Source organism: Mauremys reevesii, linkage group 1 (assembly GCF_016161935.1).
Source record: "Mauremys reevesii isolate NIE-2019 linkage group 1, ASM1616193v1, whole genome shotgun sequence".
Taxonomy (NCBI): Eukaryota; Metazoa; Chordata; order Testudines; family Geoemydidae; genus Mauremys; species Mauremys reevesii.
In genome coordinates this window covers 84,880,743-84,894,877 of record NC_052623.1, presented here as the reverse complement: position 1 = coordinate 84,894,877, position 14,135 = coordinate 84,880,743, and the positions used below count along the sequence as shown (strand labels likewise).

The following is a 14,135-nucleotide window of genomic DNA, read 5'->3' as shown; positions in this document are numbered from 1 at the left end:
TGCGCAATAAAACTTTGTTATTTGGACAATCTGTAAATCTTTGGGTTTTGTGCCTCAGACTAGAAACGAACGGTGCGTGGCCTACAGGTATAATTCGCAACACTACCATTAGAGTCCCTGGGCTGGAACCCGGAGTAGAGGGTGGGCCCGGGTTCCCCCCAACCTCCCACTACAGAAACACCTCCTGGGAAGGGAAGATAGGCCCCTGTCAGGACAGGAGAATCAACTGTTTTTGAATAAGCCTGTAGGGACAACAGAGACTATGGGAGTTCTCTCACCAACTTCCTTGCTGGCTTATGATGAAAAGGGCTCGGTAGACTGTACCCTGGCCCTAGAGAGAGAAGGGCTATGTGGAGGCCCGCAGTGAGCCTCTGAGGCTAGCATAAACTGCCTGGAAGCGCGGGACCCACAGGACAAGGTCAGAGCTCTGCCAGAGCATACTTCACACCTGTTTCTCATGCACATCAAACTACTACACCAACCTGCCATTCATTTATTACTTCATACCCTCATAAATAAGTCACAGGTACTCTGGCTCATGCCCATTCTTTTTCAACCCGCTGTCTTTAGTCAGTCCCTGCTCAATCACCAGTTGATGAACTGATTCCAAAAACATTCCCAACTCAGTCATAACTTCATTCACTCACTATTAACCCCATCATCAGATTTATCAGTTCGCTTTTCCTTCTCTTTCCCCTCACCCAATTCATCAGTTCTCTTCACAGCTCCACTAAATCTGTTCCCATACAGTCGTCTCTCTTTAAAGTTGTGTAGCTGTCTCAACTCCTTGCCCATTGTTGGGCCACCTCATAGTACATGGTTGCCGCTTCGTGTCTTTCCCTAGTCAGGTCTCAGTTCTTCCTCTCATAGCAGGTGTTTCACCTCTGCTTCATTTGCAACAATGCATCCATCCTCTAGATTGTGGAGGGACTGGGGATTCTGTCCCTTTCCTTTGTCTAGGAAGGGTCCAGGTAAGGAGCCAGATATCTTCTGTTCTCTCTATGCCCAGAGAATGAACTTCCAGAACTGGGTGAGTGCAGTTGGCAGCTTTAGAGCAGTACCATTGTTAAGCTGCACATTGTCAAAATACTCTGGGCCTGGCCTCAGCCAGCCAGGATATGAAGAACAACCATGTTTTGGTCCAGGAGAGCGGGAAGCCTGGAGGAAATGCTGATCATCATTCCTTAGTCCCTCTATGCATAAGATAGGAGGAATCAAGGAGGAGTCAGGTAGCTCAGAGGATTCAGCAGGTGTCATTGCAGGGGCTTCTTCACTCACTCATCTGCTGAACTGAGGTAAAGTGAGAAAAAGTCCTCTTACAGGCCCAAATTTGTAACAGCTTCTCTCTTACCATCTGTCACAGCAGCAGGGCTACATTCAGTTCACATTTCTAAGGTTATTTTCTAAGGTTAGAAGATGCCTTAAAAAAGGTTCATTAGTTATTCATGGGGGGAAGGATAGCTCAGTGGTTTGAGCATTGGCCTCCTAAACTCAGGTTTGTGAGTTCAGTCCTTGAGGGGGCCATTTAGGGATCTGGGACAAAAATCTGTCTGGGGATTGGTCTTTCTTTGAGCACGGGGTTGGACTAGATGATCTCCTGAGGTTCCTTCCAACCCTGATATTCTGTGATTCTATGAAATTCTAGTCCCATTGAAGTCCACTGTATTCACTATTAATCCAATCATCAGAATTAAATGGGACCAGGATTTTAACTTGTACATATTTTCTGTGTATTCCATATTTGTGTATCTTGACACCCTTTCATGTAATGTTCTTAGTTCCTTTCATGTGAGTATATTTATATTAACATATTCCTTAGAATTTGTGTGATATTCTGAAGTTCTTTATAAAAAGACCTGTTTCCCTGAAATGCTGTAAAGCTGTAGTAAAAATGTGCATTGGCCATGTTCTTTACTATGCGTTATTGCAAATAATGTTAATATTCTGTGTTTTGTTAAACTAACTGCATTCATTAGCCTATCCAGCATTTTAAATCTGTAGTTGATTTTCAGGACATTGGCTATGTTTTAAAAACAATTCCAAGTTTAGTTTAGTTAAGTGGATCACTGGATGTCCTGGCTTTCTGAAAAAAACAAAACAAAACAACCACACGCCACCAGCACAATGCAAAGTAGTGTAAAGTTGAGAGTGGAAATAGGTAGATATTTCATTTTATCATCATCCTTCTGGTTCATTTGGGTTTAGGATATTTACTTTGGATTGTCTTTTTTCAAGTTGATTGTTGAATTTCATATAATTTAATTTGTAAATTAATTCAGGCATTTTTTCAAACTTTGCTTCTCCCAGAGAAAAATATGCAATGATGTTTGATGAACCAGTTCTCTTGCAAGCTGGCTGGTGGTATGTAGCCTGGGCACGAGTGTCAGGCCCTAGCAGTGATTGTGGATCTCACGGACAGGCCTCTATTACAACAGATGATGGGTAATTTATTTTTGTCTCTCTCATATATTTGTATGAAAGAAAGCATCTAATATTAATTGAACGAAAGTTGTTTTTTTCTTTCAGCGTTGTTTTCCAGTTTAAGAGTTCCAAGAAATCAAATAATGGTACAGATGTTAATGCAGGACAGATCCCTCAGTTACTATACAGGTAATATTTTCATCCATTTTTGGGTCAGGTTGTGGAATCTTTTTTTAATGGAAGGACTGTAAAGATAAGCCTACAGTGCATGTTAGGGCCTTTTTACTGGGTTAGGAAACTGATATTTGAGAACTTGTGGGAAAATTAAGTTATAGCTGAAAAGACATAAAGTAAAGTATGTGTCATACCGAAAGTTATTTCCATCTGGTTTTAAAAGGTTGTTGTGGTGTGTTAAGTATTGAGATTTTGGATTTAAATGTTCACAATATTTTATTCTTAGTTTAGCTGCTAGTTTTGTGAATATTGGTCTTTTCCCCTAAAATAGTGAATTTTTGTGACAGATTGAATGTTTTGGCTGGCTTATTGCTGTAGGCTGTTTCTCAAAAACTACCATACAGAATTTCGTACTGCAGTGCTTCTTAGAGAAAATACTCGAATGGTGCTTACACAGGCCTTGACTATGTATTTTTTGTATTGTGATTGGCATGTAGTTGGGTTTAAAGCTTATGGGCAAACAGCAGATACTGCAATTTATCACCATTTTGTCCTGTGGTTCACAGAGCTTCAGCTGTAAGTATTTTAGGCCTCAATCGTAAGACTTTGCATTTGATTCTGAGAGTGTTGGATTTCTTGGCACACATTCAATGGCCAGTAGACAACAAGAGTTGTCAGTAAAGCCTAAACCACTCTCTCAAACAGTAAGCAACTCTGGATTTTTTTCAGTGTCTTTCAGGCTTGTGCCCTGATCCTAATTGGTACCTCTAAGTGCTACCACAAAACAAATAGTAAATATGCATGACAGGAAAATATTGCTTAGTTGGGAGTTTTATTGACCGTTGCTTTTCACCTTGTGCATACAACAATGTTAGCTAAGATCAGAGTGTTATTTGGGGATTTCCTTGGTGTGAGTGAATTGACACCTTTAAAGTGTGGTAGGGATAAAAAAATGAAATATGGGCTACAAAAATCTTGCTTAGGGCATGTCTGCATGTACAGCAGTGAAGCTGCACTGACACTGCTGCAGTGCGTCTAGTGAAGACGCTCTGTGTTGATGGGAGAGGTCTTCCATCTGCATAATAAAACCACCTTCGCAAACGGCAGAAGCTGTGTCAGCAGGAGAAGCTCTCCTGCCATCATAGCACTGAGCACACGATCACTTATGTCGGCATAACTTAGGTTTCTTGTGGGGAGGTTTCTTCACACCTCTGAAGGACATAAGTCATGCCGACATAAGCTGTACTGTAGAAGTAGCTTTAGGGTTCTTTTTGTTGTGTGAATCTTGCCTACTGTTTTACTTTGATTCCAATCTCTCTCTCGTTCTCTGAAAGGTCAAATGAATGTGACCAATTGAGTTTACATACATGTTTAGTTAGTTCATTTAAAACTAGCAAAGGAGTGAAAAGTTTGCAATTCACAAAGATATCGCTGAAGTAAAGACAGTTTTTTTTAAAAATTAGCCTCATCAGCTATGCACCGCACTGTCCTCTGCAAAAGAGAATTTTCCATTTGTGTAACTTTCTTAGGATGTAATATAGTCCCTAAATATGTGCCACTCTAGATTCACAGTGCTGGGAAGGGCTGTCAAACTTTAAAAAGATATTGAGGCAGCACTGAATAATTTTCTTTGGTTGATATTCTCTTAAGTGTTCCCTGTGTTATATTTTCTCCTCTTCCTAATCACATCGTTTTGGGCTTTCTGTTTTGAGGCCCAGCCCTTCTCCTAGCCTTGGAGGTTTCCAAGACCCCTTTCACAAACTCAAGGGACTCCAGATCTCCCTTCCCTCTTGTTTTGAGTCGCCTCAGAGTCCTCAGTCTACTCCTCTCCACATTTTCTTACTCCAGTGCTTTCTTTTTGAAATGTTACATGAAATGCTTCATTCAGTGAACTTGCTAGCCAGGAGAGCTTTTGTTAGCCTGTCATTTTCCTGATTATCTCCTCTTTCAGAAGGCCTTGCATCTCTTTCCCAGCCTTTTCCATTTCATTATTCATTCAGTAAACCTCCCGTCCCCCCCATTTCAGATACTCTGTCTCCTCTGAGGCAAAAAGTGGAAGGCAAAGCTCAGACACATTAATCTACCTTTAAAGAATAAAAAAAAGTCTAGGAAGCTTAAAACAACAACAAAATATCAAGGCTGAAAGCCAAGATTGGAGAAGCTGACTCTCTATCCTTACAGGAAAGAGAAATTTCCAGCAAAGTTTCAAGATTCAGATGGATACCTATATATAGAGAGAGTAATATTTCAAGAGAGTAAAATTGATAGTTGTATTTCCAATGTCAATTAATTCTATATTTTACTTTATATTACAGAAATAAAAATCCACCTATCCAGGTGCTAGGCACTTTTGAAGCAACTTTTAAAAGTACAGTAATATGGGTGAGTGGCACACCACTGATTTGGTTGACATAATGTACCCTCTCTGCACACCTGCATATCATTTGAAAACTTACTGTGTTTTCAGTGAGGGTGAGATGTGATGTGGAAATGTCAAGTGGTGCTATTACCATAAAACAGACATAAACAACAGCATAACCTGTTAAAATAACCACTTTGAAATATTTGCATTCGTTTCTGTTAGTTTAATGACTATTATTTCAAGACCTAAGGTTGGATTTCTTTGTGACCTCAAAGCATCACAACAATCTAAAGGGTAAAACAAAATCTAATAATGAATTTGTACAGGTATCATTGAAATGGTGACATTTCTAGTCAATATCATCATCTTCTTCATCATTTTTATGTACTCTGTCAAGAGTGCATAGGTTACCACAGTCTTCATTGTCTTAGCATGTACACAGTTCTGTGCAGGGAGGATTGTTGTGACTACAGGCACAGTTGATTGTCCTTAGGGGTCCAGGCAAAAAGGAGATCTTGAAGCTAAGGTACTATTAGGCCCTTGAAAAATACAGGATGTAGTTCATCATCCACATTTTTCCATCCTTGTTGCAAGGGTGATCCAATATCTGGTTTACCTCAGCTCAAAGAAATCCAAATCTTTATTTGCTGATATGCTCTTCAAAACTATCTTCACATGGGGGGAGTTTGGACAGTGACTTGTTCTTTTTGATGGCTAGATTGAGGTGCAATCAAGTCAGGTCTCTATGGGTCTCCTTTTCTTAATTGCTCTGGTCATACAGCACTGCTACCAACTTCTTTGCCTCAGAAATTGCAGCTTATCCATCTCTCTCCCCCAATTTGACAGGATCTTTGAAGAGGTAAGCTCCTTTTATTTTGACAACATTAAACACAGATTTTTCCCAATACCAAATAGGGATGACAAAGTCACATCCTGTTGTGTTTATAGCAAGAAGTATGTTGCAGAAGTCAGGAGTGAGTGTATTATACATTGCATGTGCAGGTTACGAAGTGACGCTTTTCAGTTGTGCTGGTAATGGTGCCTATTTCAATCCAGGTTATTGGTGTGTTCCATTTTTGGAAAGTAGTGAAGAGCAAGGATCAAAACATCTGTACCGTCTGACCTAATTACTGTACATTTGACACCAAGGGACCCAAGAGCCGTATTGGCACGTACAGCATGCAGAAATATCCTTGTGTTCACTACCTCTTGAATGCTGTACAAGTCTTGGGCTTCTTCATCACCTCTACTGATGATGGACTTTGCTACTTCACCATTGAAAAAGCCTCGAGCTAGGAGGAGTGTTTGTGTTGGGTGTGGTTCTACACTCTCAGGTGCATTGTGAACCATATATTCACAGTGGAATTTTACAAGTGACTGCTTGTTGGGTGCCACATTTCAAAACTTTTTCAGTGAAGACATAGGAAATCCACCAATCACCTGGTACTTCTTCCATCCAACTTTAGATCCTGTCTGGTGCTGTCTTTCTGCACTTTTCACAGAGTTATTGTTGTCATATCAGTCAGACTTCAATTACAGAATTAGCTTTGTCAAATCCTTTTAGGACCTACATTAAATACTTAGGAGCCAATTCATCAAATGGATGGAATTTGTCTCCCAGCCATTGTTTATATGACAGCCATAGCATCTCTGATATACACTGGTTTCTTTGTTGCATGCTCTTAGCTCCTGGATTCTTTCAGCTTGAAAGCTTCTGGCTGTTGTCAAAATTCAGCTCTGTCTGTTCTTATCATTGTTCCATCAGCATGAAAGCATGGATCCTATTGGATGATTAAGACCAGTTGCCTTTGAAACATCATCTCTGCATCTTGCTGAAGACAGGGCTTTATGGGAAACAATTTTTGGATTGATAGCTGCCATGATTGTCCCTCCCTGTTGGATTTAAATTTTGTCATCTTGACCATATCAGCAAATGTTTTGATGCCAGATTTCTTGACTGGACTGAAGAAGCCATGTGTCTCATCAGAAGCAAGTGCATTTCTCACAAAATTCTCCATTTGTTCTTCACCAACATCTATTTTCACTGGACTTTCTTGTACATCTGATGTTACATGCTGTCCATTAGATATGTTGATAAGCACCTCTGGATGTGATACAGGGTCAAATGGGTTTGTCATATTGTTGATGACATTTTTTACAATAACTGTAATTGGTGTTCGCACCTCAACTGCTAGAAGAAGGCCTCATCCTCCCTGATTGAACTAACCTCGTTATCTCCAGACTGATTCTGGCCTGCATATTTATACCTGCCTCTGGAAATTTCCATTACATGCGTCTGACGAAGTGGGTATTCACCCACAAAAGCTTATGCTCCAATACATCTGCTAGTCTATAAGGTGCCACAGGACTCTTTGTTGCTGTTTGTAATATGCTCTTCGTCCCTTTTGAATACAGAGACAAGGGGTGGCTTGTGGATTTTGTCTTCACTAATTCTTGTTAGGACAGTTCTTTCTCTCATAGTTTTTGCATATTCACTGAGGATGTGTCTGTGAGGGTCCATCTAACCAGGGCTTACCCTTTTCTTGTCAGTCCTACAATCCCACTGCTGACCTTTTAGCGTCTGTGACAGTTTTCTCTGTCCCCATGTCACTCTTAATTCCACTGAAAGAACCAGGAGTCTCATGCACATCAAATTCCACAGATTTAAAGGCACCATGGACTATTTCAGGGAGATTTAACAGATCAGGAATGTAGGTTGGTATCCACCTGGCATAGCTGGGCCTGCTTGCTGTAAAGAAGTATGGCAACATGTCATGCTGTGTATAGGTGAAGTTTCCAAACACCCTCTTGCTCTGCACAGACATTTAGAAGTAGTAGCTGCATAATCTGGATAAATTGATACCAGAACTTGAACGTTGGAGATTGGGCATACCACCATGTATAAAGTTCCTCTGGTTGTGTTAGTATATGCTGAGATACAGTATCACCAAACTCTTTAATGACGTGTTGTTGTAAGGACTTACTGTCTTTGGACTCAAGTACATTTTTTGTGTGTAAGCCAATATTTGCCAGACAAATGCTAAAACTATACAAGTATCCTCTCCCAGCTCGTACCATGTAACAAATAAAATTTCAGAGCACTTGAGGCCTCAAATGCTAGAGTCAAGCCATACAGAGCATGGGTTGAATTGCTTCCCAGAAAGTATTTGATCTGCAGTACAGGCTGCATACATATCAGACTCAACAAGAAAATATAGCAGTCCTGCATCTCCCCCAAATTTCCCAATATATATACAATAAAGCAGCACAGGTGAAAACCACCCAGGTGAATCATATTGGTACCAAGTTCTTTTTTTCAGCTGATAAGCAACAGCATGCTGCTGCTCCGTAGTCTGAACAGCATGGTGCTGTCCTAGAATTGCTGACATTTCCTGACATTTCAGCATTGTAATATAGAGAGTGGCCATGTGAGCTGCTTTGGCATCGATAATAGGTGCATATGCAAGTTCTGTTTTAGGTACGCTTCTTTGTTGCGAGCTTGTGGTTGAAACCAGTTTAAAATGGAATCACCTGAGTGTGAACCATATCAATGTCATTTGATATTGGTAGGACATCACAAGGTGATAGTTCTTAAAGACACTAGGGGAGATCTTGGACAGTGTTCATCTGTAGGCAACAACAGTTTATTTTCTCTCATGCTTTTTCATGGTGAGTTGGTTCTGGATGTGCTCTAGGTTTTTCAAATGATGCATCCTGCATAAAATACTCTGATTGCCTTGGGAGAGTAAGTGACTTTTCTTTCCCATGTTTCAGTGATATTTCTTGTGATACAGGACTGTATGAAAACTGTTCTTGAAATATTAATCTAGCCATTGAATGGAAGGTATTCTTTCCATCAGTAGTCTCTACGTTGATGTCTATGTTATCTCCTTCTTCATGGATTAGATTTCTATGAGCATGAAATGGTACAATTCCATTTGGAATGAACACACCTCCCTGGAGTTTTTCTGCCCCAGTTTTTGCAGCACTCATATGCTCATAATTGATGTAGAATCCATGAAGGTGTAGTATGTCAATAAAATTGCAAGACCAAAACCCATGGTAGCAAGTGATGTGATAATTTTGGAACTGTTAAATGCTATTAACTCTGCAATTGAGTGACACTACCTTTGAATGTCTTCTGAAGGATGATATTCATTGCTGGATGAATTGTTACTTAGCTGTCAACCACAAGACAAACTCCTGTGACAGAGGTCTATAAAATCTTGACTGCTGTGGAGAAAGTGAAAAAGGAAACGTTGTTTATTCCTTCACATTTGACTTTAGCAAACCTTTTGATACGGTCTCCCACAGTATTCTTGCCAGCAAGTTAAAGAAGTATGGGCTGGATGAATGGACTATAAGGTGGATAGAAAGCTGGCTAGATCATGGGGCTGAATGGGTAGTGATCAATGGCTCCATGTCTAGTTGGCAGCCGGTATCAAGCGGAGTGCCCCAAGGGTCAGTATTGGGGCCTGTTTTGTTCAATATCTTCATTAATGATCTGGAGGATGGCATGGATTGCACCCTCAGCAAGTTTGCAGATGACACTAAACTGGGAGGAGTGGTAGATACACTGGAGTGTAAGGCTAGGATACAGAGGGACCTAGACAAATTAGAGGATTGGGCCAAAAGAAATCTGATGAGGTTCAACAAGGACAAGTGCAGAGTCCTGCACTTAGGACGGAAGAATCCCATGCATTGCTACAGACTAGGGACCAAGTGACTAGGCAGCAGTTCTGCAGAAAAGGACCTAGGGGTTAAAGTGGACGAGAAGCTGGATATGAGTCAACAGTGTGCTCTTGTTGCCAAGAAGGCTAATAGCGTTTTTGGCCGTATAAGTAGGAACATTGCCAGAAGATTGAGGGATGTGATCATTGCCCACTATTTGGCATTGGTGAGGCCTCATCTGGAGTACTGTGTCCAGTTTTGGGCCCCACACTACAAGAAGGATGTGGAAAAATTCGAAAGAGTCCAGTGGAGGGTAACAAAAATGATTAGGGGGCTGGAGCACATGACTTATGAGTTGCAGCTGAGGGAACTGGGAAGAGAAGAATGAGGGGGGATTTGATAGCTGCTTTCAACTACCTGAAAGGGGGTTCCAAAGAGGATGGATCTAGACCAGGGGTAGGCAACCTATGGCACGGGTGCCGAAGGCGGCACGCGAGTTGATTTTCAGTGGCACTCACGCTGCCTGGGTCCTGGCCACTGGTCCGGAGGGCTCTGCATTTTATTTAATTTTAAATGAAGCTTCTTAAACATTTTAAAAACCTAATTTACTTTACATATAACAATAGTTTAATTATATATTATAGACTTGTAGAAAGAGACATTCTAAGAATGTTAAAATGTATTACTGGCACGCGAAACCTTAAATTAGAGTGAATGAATGAAGACTTGGCACACCACTTCTGAAGGGTTGCCAACCCCGATCTAGACTGTTCTCAATGGTGGTAGATGACAGAACAAGGGGTAGTGGTCTCAAGTTGCAGTGGGGGAGGTTTAGGTTGGATATTAGGAAAAACTTTTTCACTAGGAGGGTGGTGAAGCATTGGAATGGGTTACCTAGGGAGGTGGTGGAATCTCCTTCCTTAGAGGTTTTTAAGGTCAGGCTTGACAAATCCCTGGCTGGGATGATTTAGTTGGGGATTGATTCTGCTTTGAACAGGGGATTGGACTAGATGACCTCCTGAGGTCCTTCCAACCCTGATATTCTATGATTCTATGATGACACAAGAATCCGGGGTCACCCAGTGAAATTAATAGGCAGCAGGTTTAAAACAAAACAAAGTCCTTCACACAATGCACGGTCATCCTGTGGAGCTCCTTGCCAGGGGATGTTGTGAAGGCCAAAACTATAAATGGGTTCAAAAAATAACTAGATAAGTTCCTGGAAGAAAGGTTCATCAGTGGTTATTAGTATGGGTAAAGATGTAACCCCATGCTCTGGGTGTCCCTAGCCTCTGATTGTGAGAAGTTGGGAGTGGACGACGGGATGGATCACTTGATGATTGCCCGTTCTATTAATTCCCTCTGAAATACCTGGCATTGGCCACTGTCGGAAGACAGGATACTGGGCTAGATGGACCATTGTCCGACCCAGTATGGGCATTCTTATGTACCAATCGGGGCACAAAAGTAGCTGTCCACTCTAAACATACAATGACCTGGCTTTGGCTTCTGAGGCTTTCATTTTGGCTATTTCAGACTGAAGGATTGAAGCAGCATTATCCAAAACCACTTGTTCATTTGAAAGCTTTTCATCAGGCTGACTCACCAGAAGAACATCCCCGAAACATTTGGATGACTCTTAAATTCCTGCTTCAGATTACTAGCAGTCTGGAGAGCATCAACTGATGTTATTGTGTTGCGCAGAACAATTATAGTCTTTCCTTGACCATGCTGTGCATAGAATGAAATTGCAGAACCATCGTGTTTTTTTTCTAATCTTGCCTGTTATTTTGCTACTGGAATAGCTTGCAGTTTCTACATCTGAAAGAAACAGGGCTTTATATCTTTTTGTAGCAGCCTGGACTTATTGACAGGAAGTAAGACAGGTTGAGTGATAAACTGCATCCTTGGAAATCATGACTTCCACTGGTATTTTGTGCAGCATGTCATCATCTCCTTTTTGAAGTGCTGCCTCCCTTTGATTGGTTTCTCTCTCAAATGTTTCTGTTTTATCAAGTTGCTTGTCTTTCTCATGTGCGTTCCTCAAGCAAATAATGGAACAGACCATCTCTGGACGTTGTGCTTATTCTGATGGCTGTAGAAACAGGTGAACATGCTGCTCTTTGATCTGATTCTGTTTTTTTTCTTTGATTCAGTACAACTGTGACACGTTACTCCTCAGGGAATTCTGTTCCAAAAATATAAAAATTCTGTGCACAGTATTTTAAAATTATGCAAATTTTATTTGTCAATATATGTGGAGGCTCCAGCATGCCAGTGGGAGCGCAGGGCACTGGCTGCATGGAGGTGGGAGAGCACCCTGCAGGGCCCCTTCTTTCCCCCTGCACCTGACACAGTGCAAGGGCTGGACATGTCTCAGAAACCCCCTGGGGCCCTGCCCCCCTCTGCACCAGATGCACCAGTTGAGGGCAGGCAGTTTCAGTCTGACAGGATCCAAGTATGGAGGGGCTTAGTGTGGGGGGAGAGGGTTCAATGTATGGCAACCTGTGTGTGAGTGGCTCAGTGGGAGGGTTCAGGTGCGTGGGCAATGACACTGTGCAGGGGGGGGTCCAGGTGATGGTGGTTGGGGCTCAGCAGGGGGGTTCTGGGTGTGGGGGGATTGGGATGTGACGGTTGGTGGGGTGGGAGTCCAGGTGCAGCTTGTTGGAGCTCAGTTAGATGAAGGTCCAGGTGCAGGGGGCTTGTTGGTATGATCCAGGTGCATAGGGGTGGGGGTTCATCAGGGTGGTGGTTCAAGTGTGGTGGGGGCTTCAGTGGGTGGTGGGCTGGGTGCAGGAGTGGAGGTCTGGATACGTAGGGTGGGGCTCAGCAGGAGGGGTCTGGATGCAGGGGATAGGGCTTGGTGGAGGGGTCCGGTTGCTGGGGGAACTCGAGGATGAGGGGCTCGATGGCGGGGGAGGCTGCACATGCAGGGAGTAAGGCTCAGCGGAGTGAGGGGTTGGGTGTGGAGAACTCGGCGGAGGGGTCTGGATACATGGGGGTTGGGCAGATGAGGGGTAGATCTGACCCAGCACCGGCCAAGATGTCCACCCCCCCAATGATTTACCTCTTTGCTGGTTGCTCCAGGCACCTGAAACACCACGTCCACACAGCTGGGGTGGGGCGTGTAACTGCTTTTGTGGCTTCACTTTGCTTCCTTGACAGAAAGTCGTCATTTTTCTGCAGGGATGTAAAGAGGTCTGCCGGGGCATGAATTCTGTGCGTGCCCAGCTGTGCAGAATTCCCCCGGGAGTAATATGTGCTAAATTCGACTTGCTTGTGTATTTCTGAAAGCAACCCCTGTGATAGAGTATTGATGGCACATCATCTAAACTAGAAAACGTATCTAGTAGCCACCAGTACAGTTAATCTTTCCGGAGTTCTGCTGCCTGCGTCACAGCATTGTGTCCAGCACCGGTAGCTTTTTGACAATTTTGCATTCTTTTGATTTTGACAAATAACACATTTTTCAAAGTTTATGGAGAATCTTTTTCTCTTTGATGTAAGCTTTAAGGGGCTTGTATTTTCCATGTCATCATATACTGTAACTTCACTGAAGAGATAAAATTCCCAAAATATATTGTTAGAATATACTTCCACAACTACCATCATTTTTACAGATGTGCTAAATGAGATACAAACATATAGATCTAATTAATTTATATCAAAATTGCCATTTTTATTTAGTGAACACTTCGATGGAAGCGCAATATGAAGCTGTGTATTGTAATCTCTAACACAGGGGTGGGCAAACTTTTTGGCCTGAGGGCCACATTGGGGCTCCGTAACTGTATGGAGGGCCGGGTAGGGAAGGCTGTGCCTCCCCAAACAGCCTGGCCTCTGCCCCCTCCCACTTTCAACGTCCTGACTGCCTCCCTCAGAACCCCCAACCCTTCCAACTCCCCGCTCCTTGTCCCTGACCGCCCCCTCCCGGGACCCCACACCCTAACTTTTCTCCCCCAGGACCACACCCCCTATCCAACTGCTGCCCTACTTCCTGTCCCCTGACTGCCTCCCAGGACCCCCTGCTCCTTATCCGACTACCCCCGCCCCCTTTACCATGCCGTTCAGAGCACCAGGACTGGCAGCCATGCCACCCAGCTGGAGCCAGCCACGCTGCTGCGCAGTCTAGAGCACTGGGGTAGGCCGGTGGCTCTTGCAGCTGCGCTGCCCGTCGGGAGCTCGCAGCCCCGCCACCCAGAGTGCTGGCGGCACGGTGAGCTAAGGCTGTGGGGGAGTGGGGACAGCAAGGGAGGGGCTGGCGGGTAGCCTCCCCTGCCCAGGAACTCAAGGGCTGGGCAGGATGGTCCCGCAGTTTGCCCACCTCTGCTCTAACACTAATGCTACCCTATGCATAAATGCCACTGAATTAAAAAGCTAGTTTCTGGAATATTTCAAAGGCCAGTACTGCATGCACGGGCAATTACAAATTAAAACCTTCTACCAGGCAGACTGGATGTACAAAAGTTTACAAACGAAGAAGCATTACATTAGGAATTCGTACCTA

At 43.1% G+C, this 14,135-nt stretch overlaps 1 protein-coding gene across 11 annotated transcripts in view; it reads left to right on the top strand.

Moving 5' to 3' along the window:
- Positions 1–14,135, top strand: part of MYCBP2 (MYC binding protein 2) — a 432,876-nt gene that overhangs the window by 183,382 nt on the left and 235,359 nt on the right. For all 11 annotated transcript variants that reach the window (XM_039512057.1, XM_039512192.1, XM_039512052.1 and 8 more), the window contains 2 exons: positions 2,308–2,442; positions 2,527–2,610. In XM_039512057.1, coding sequence (XP_039367991.1) covers positions 2,308–2,442; positions 2,527–2,610 — 219 coding nt within the window. The remainder of the gene's footprint in view (positions 1–2,307; positions 2,443–2,526; positions 2,611–14,135) is intronic.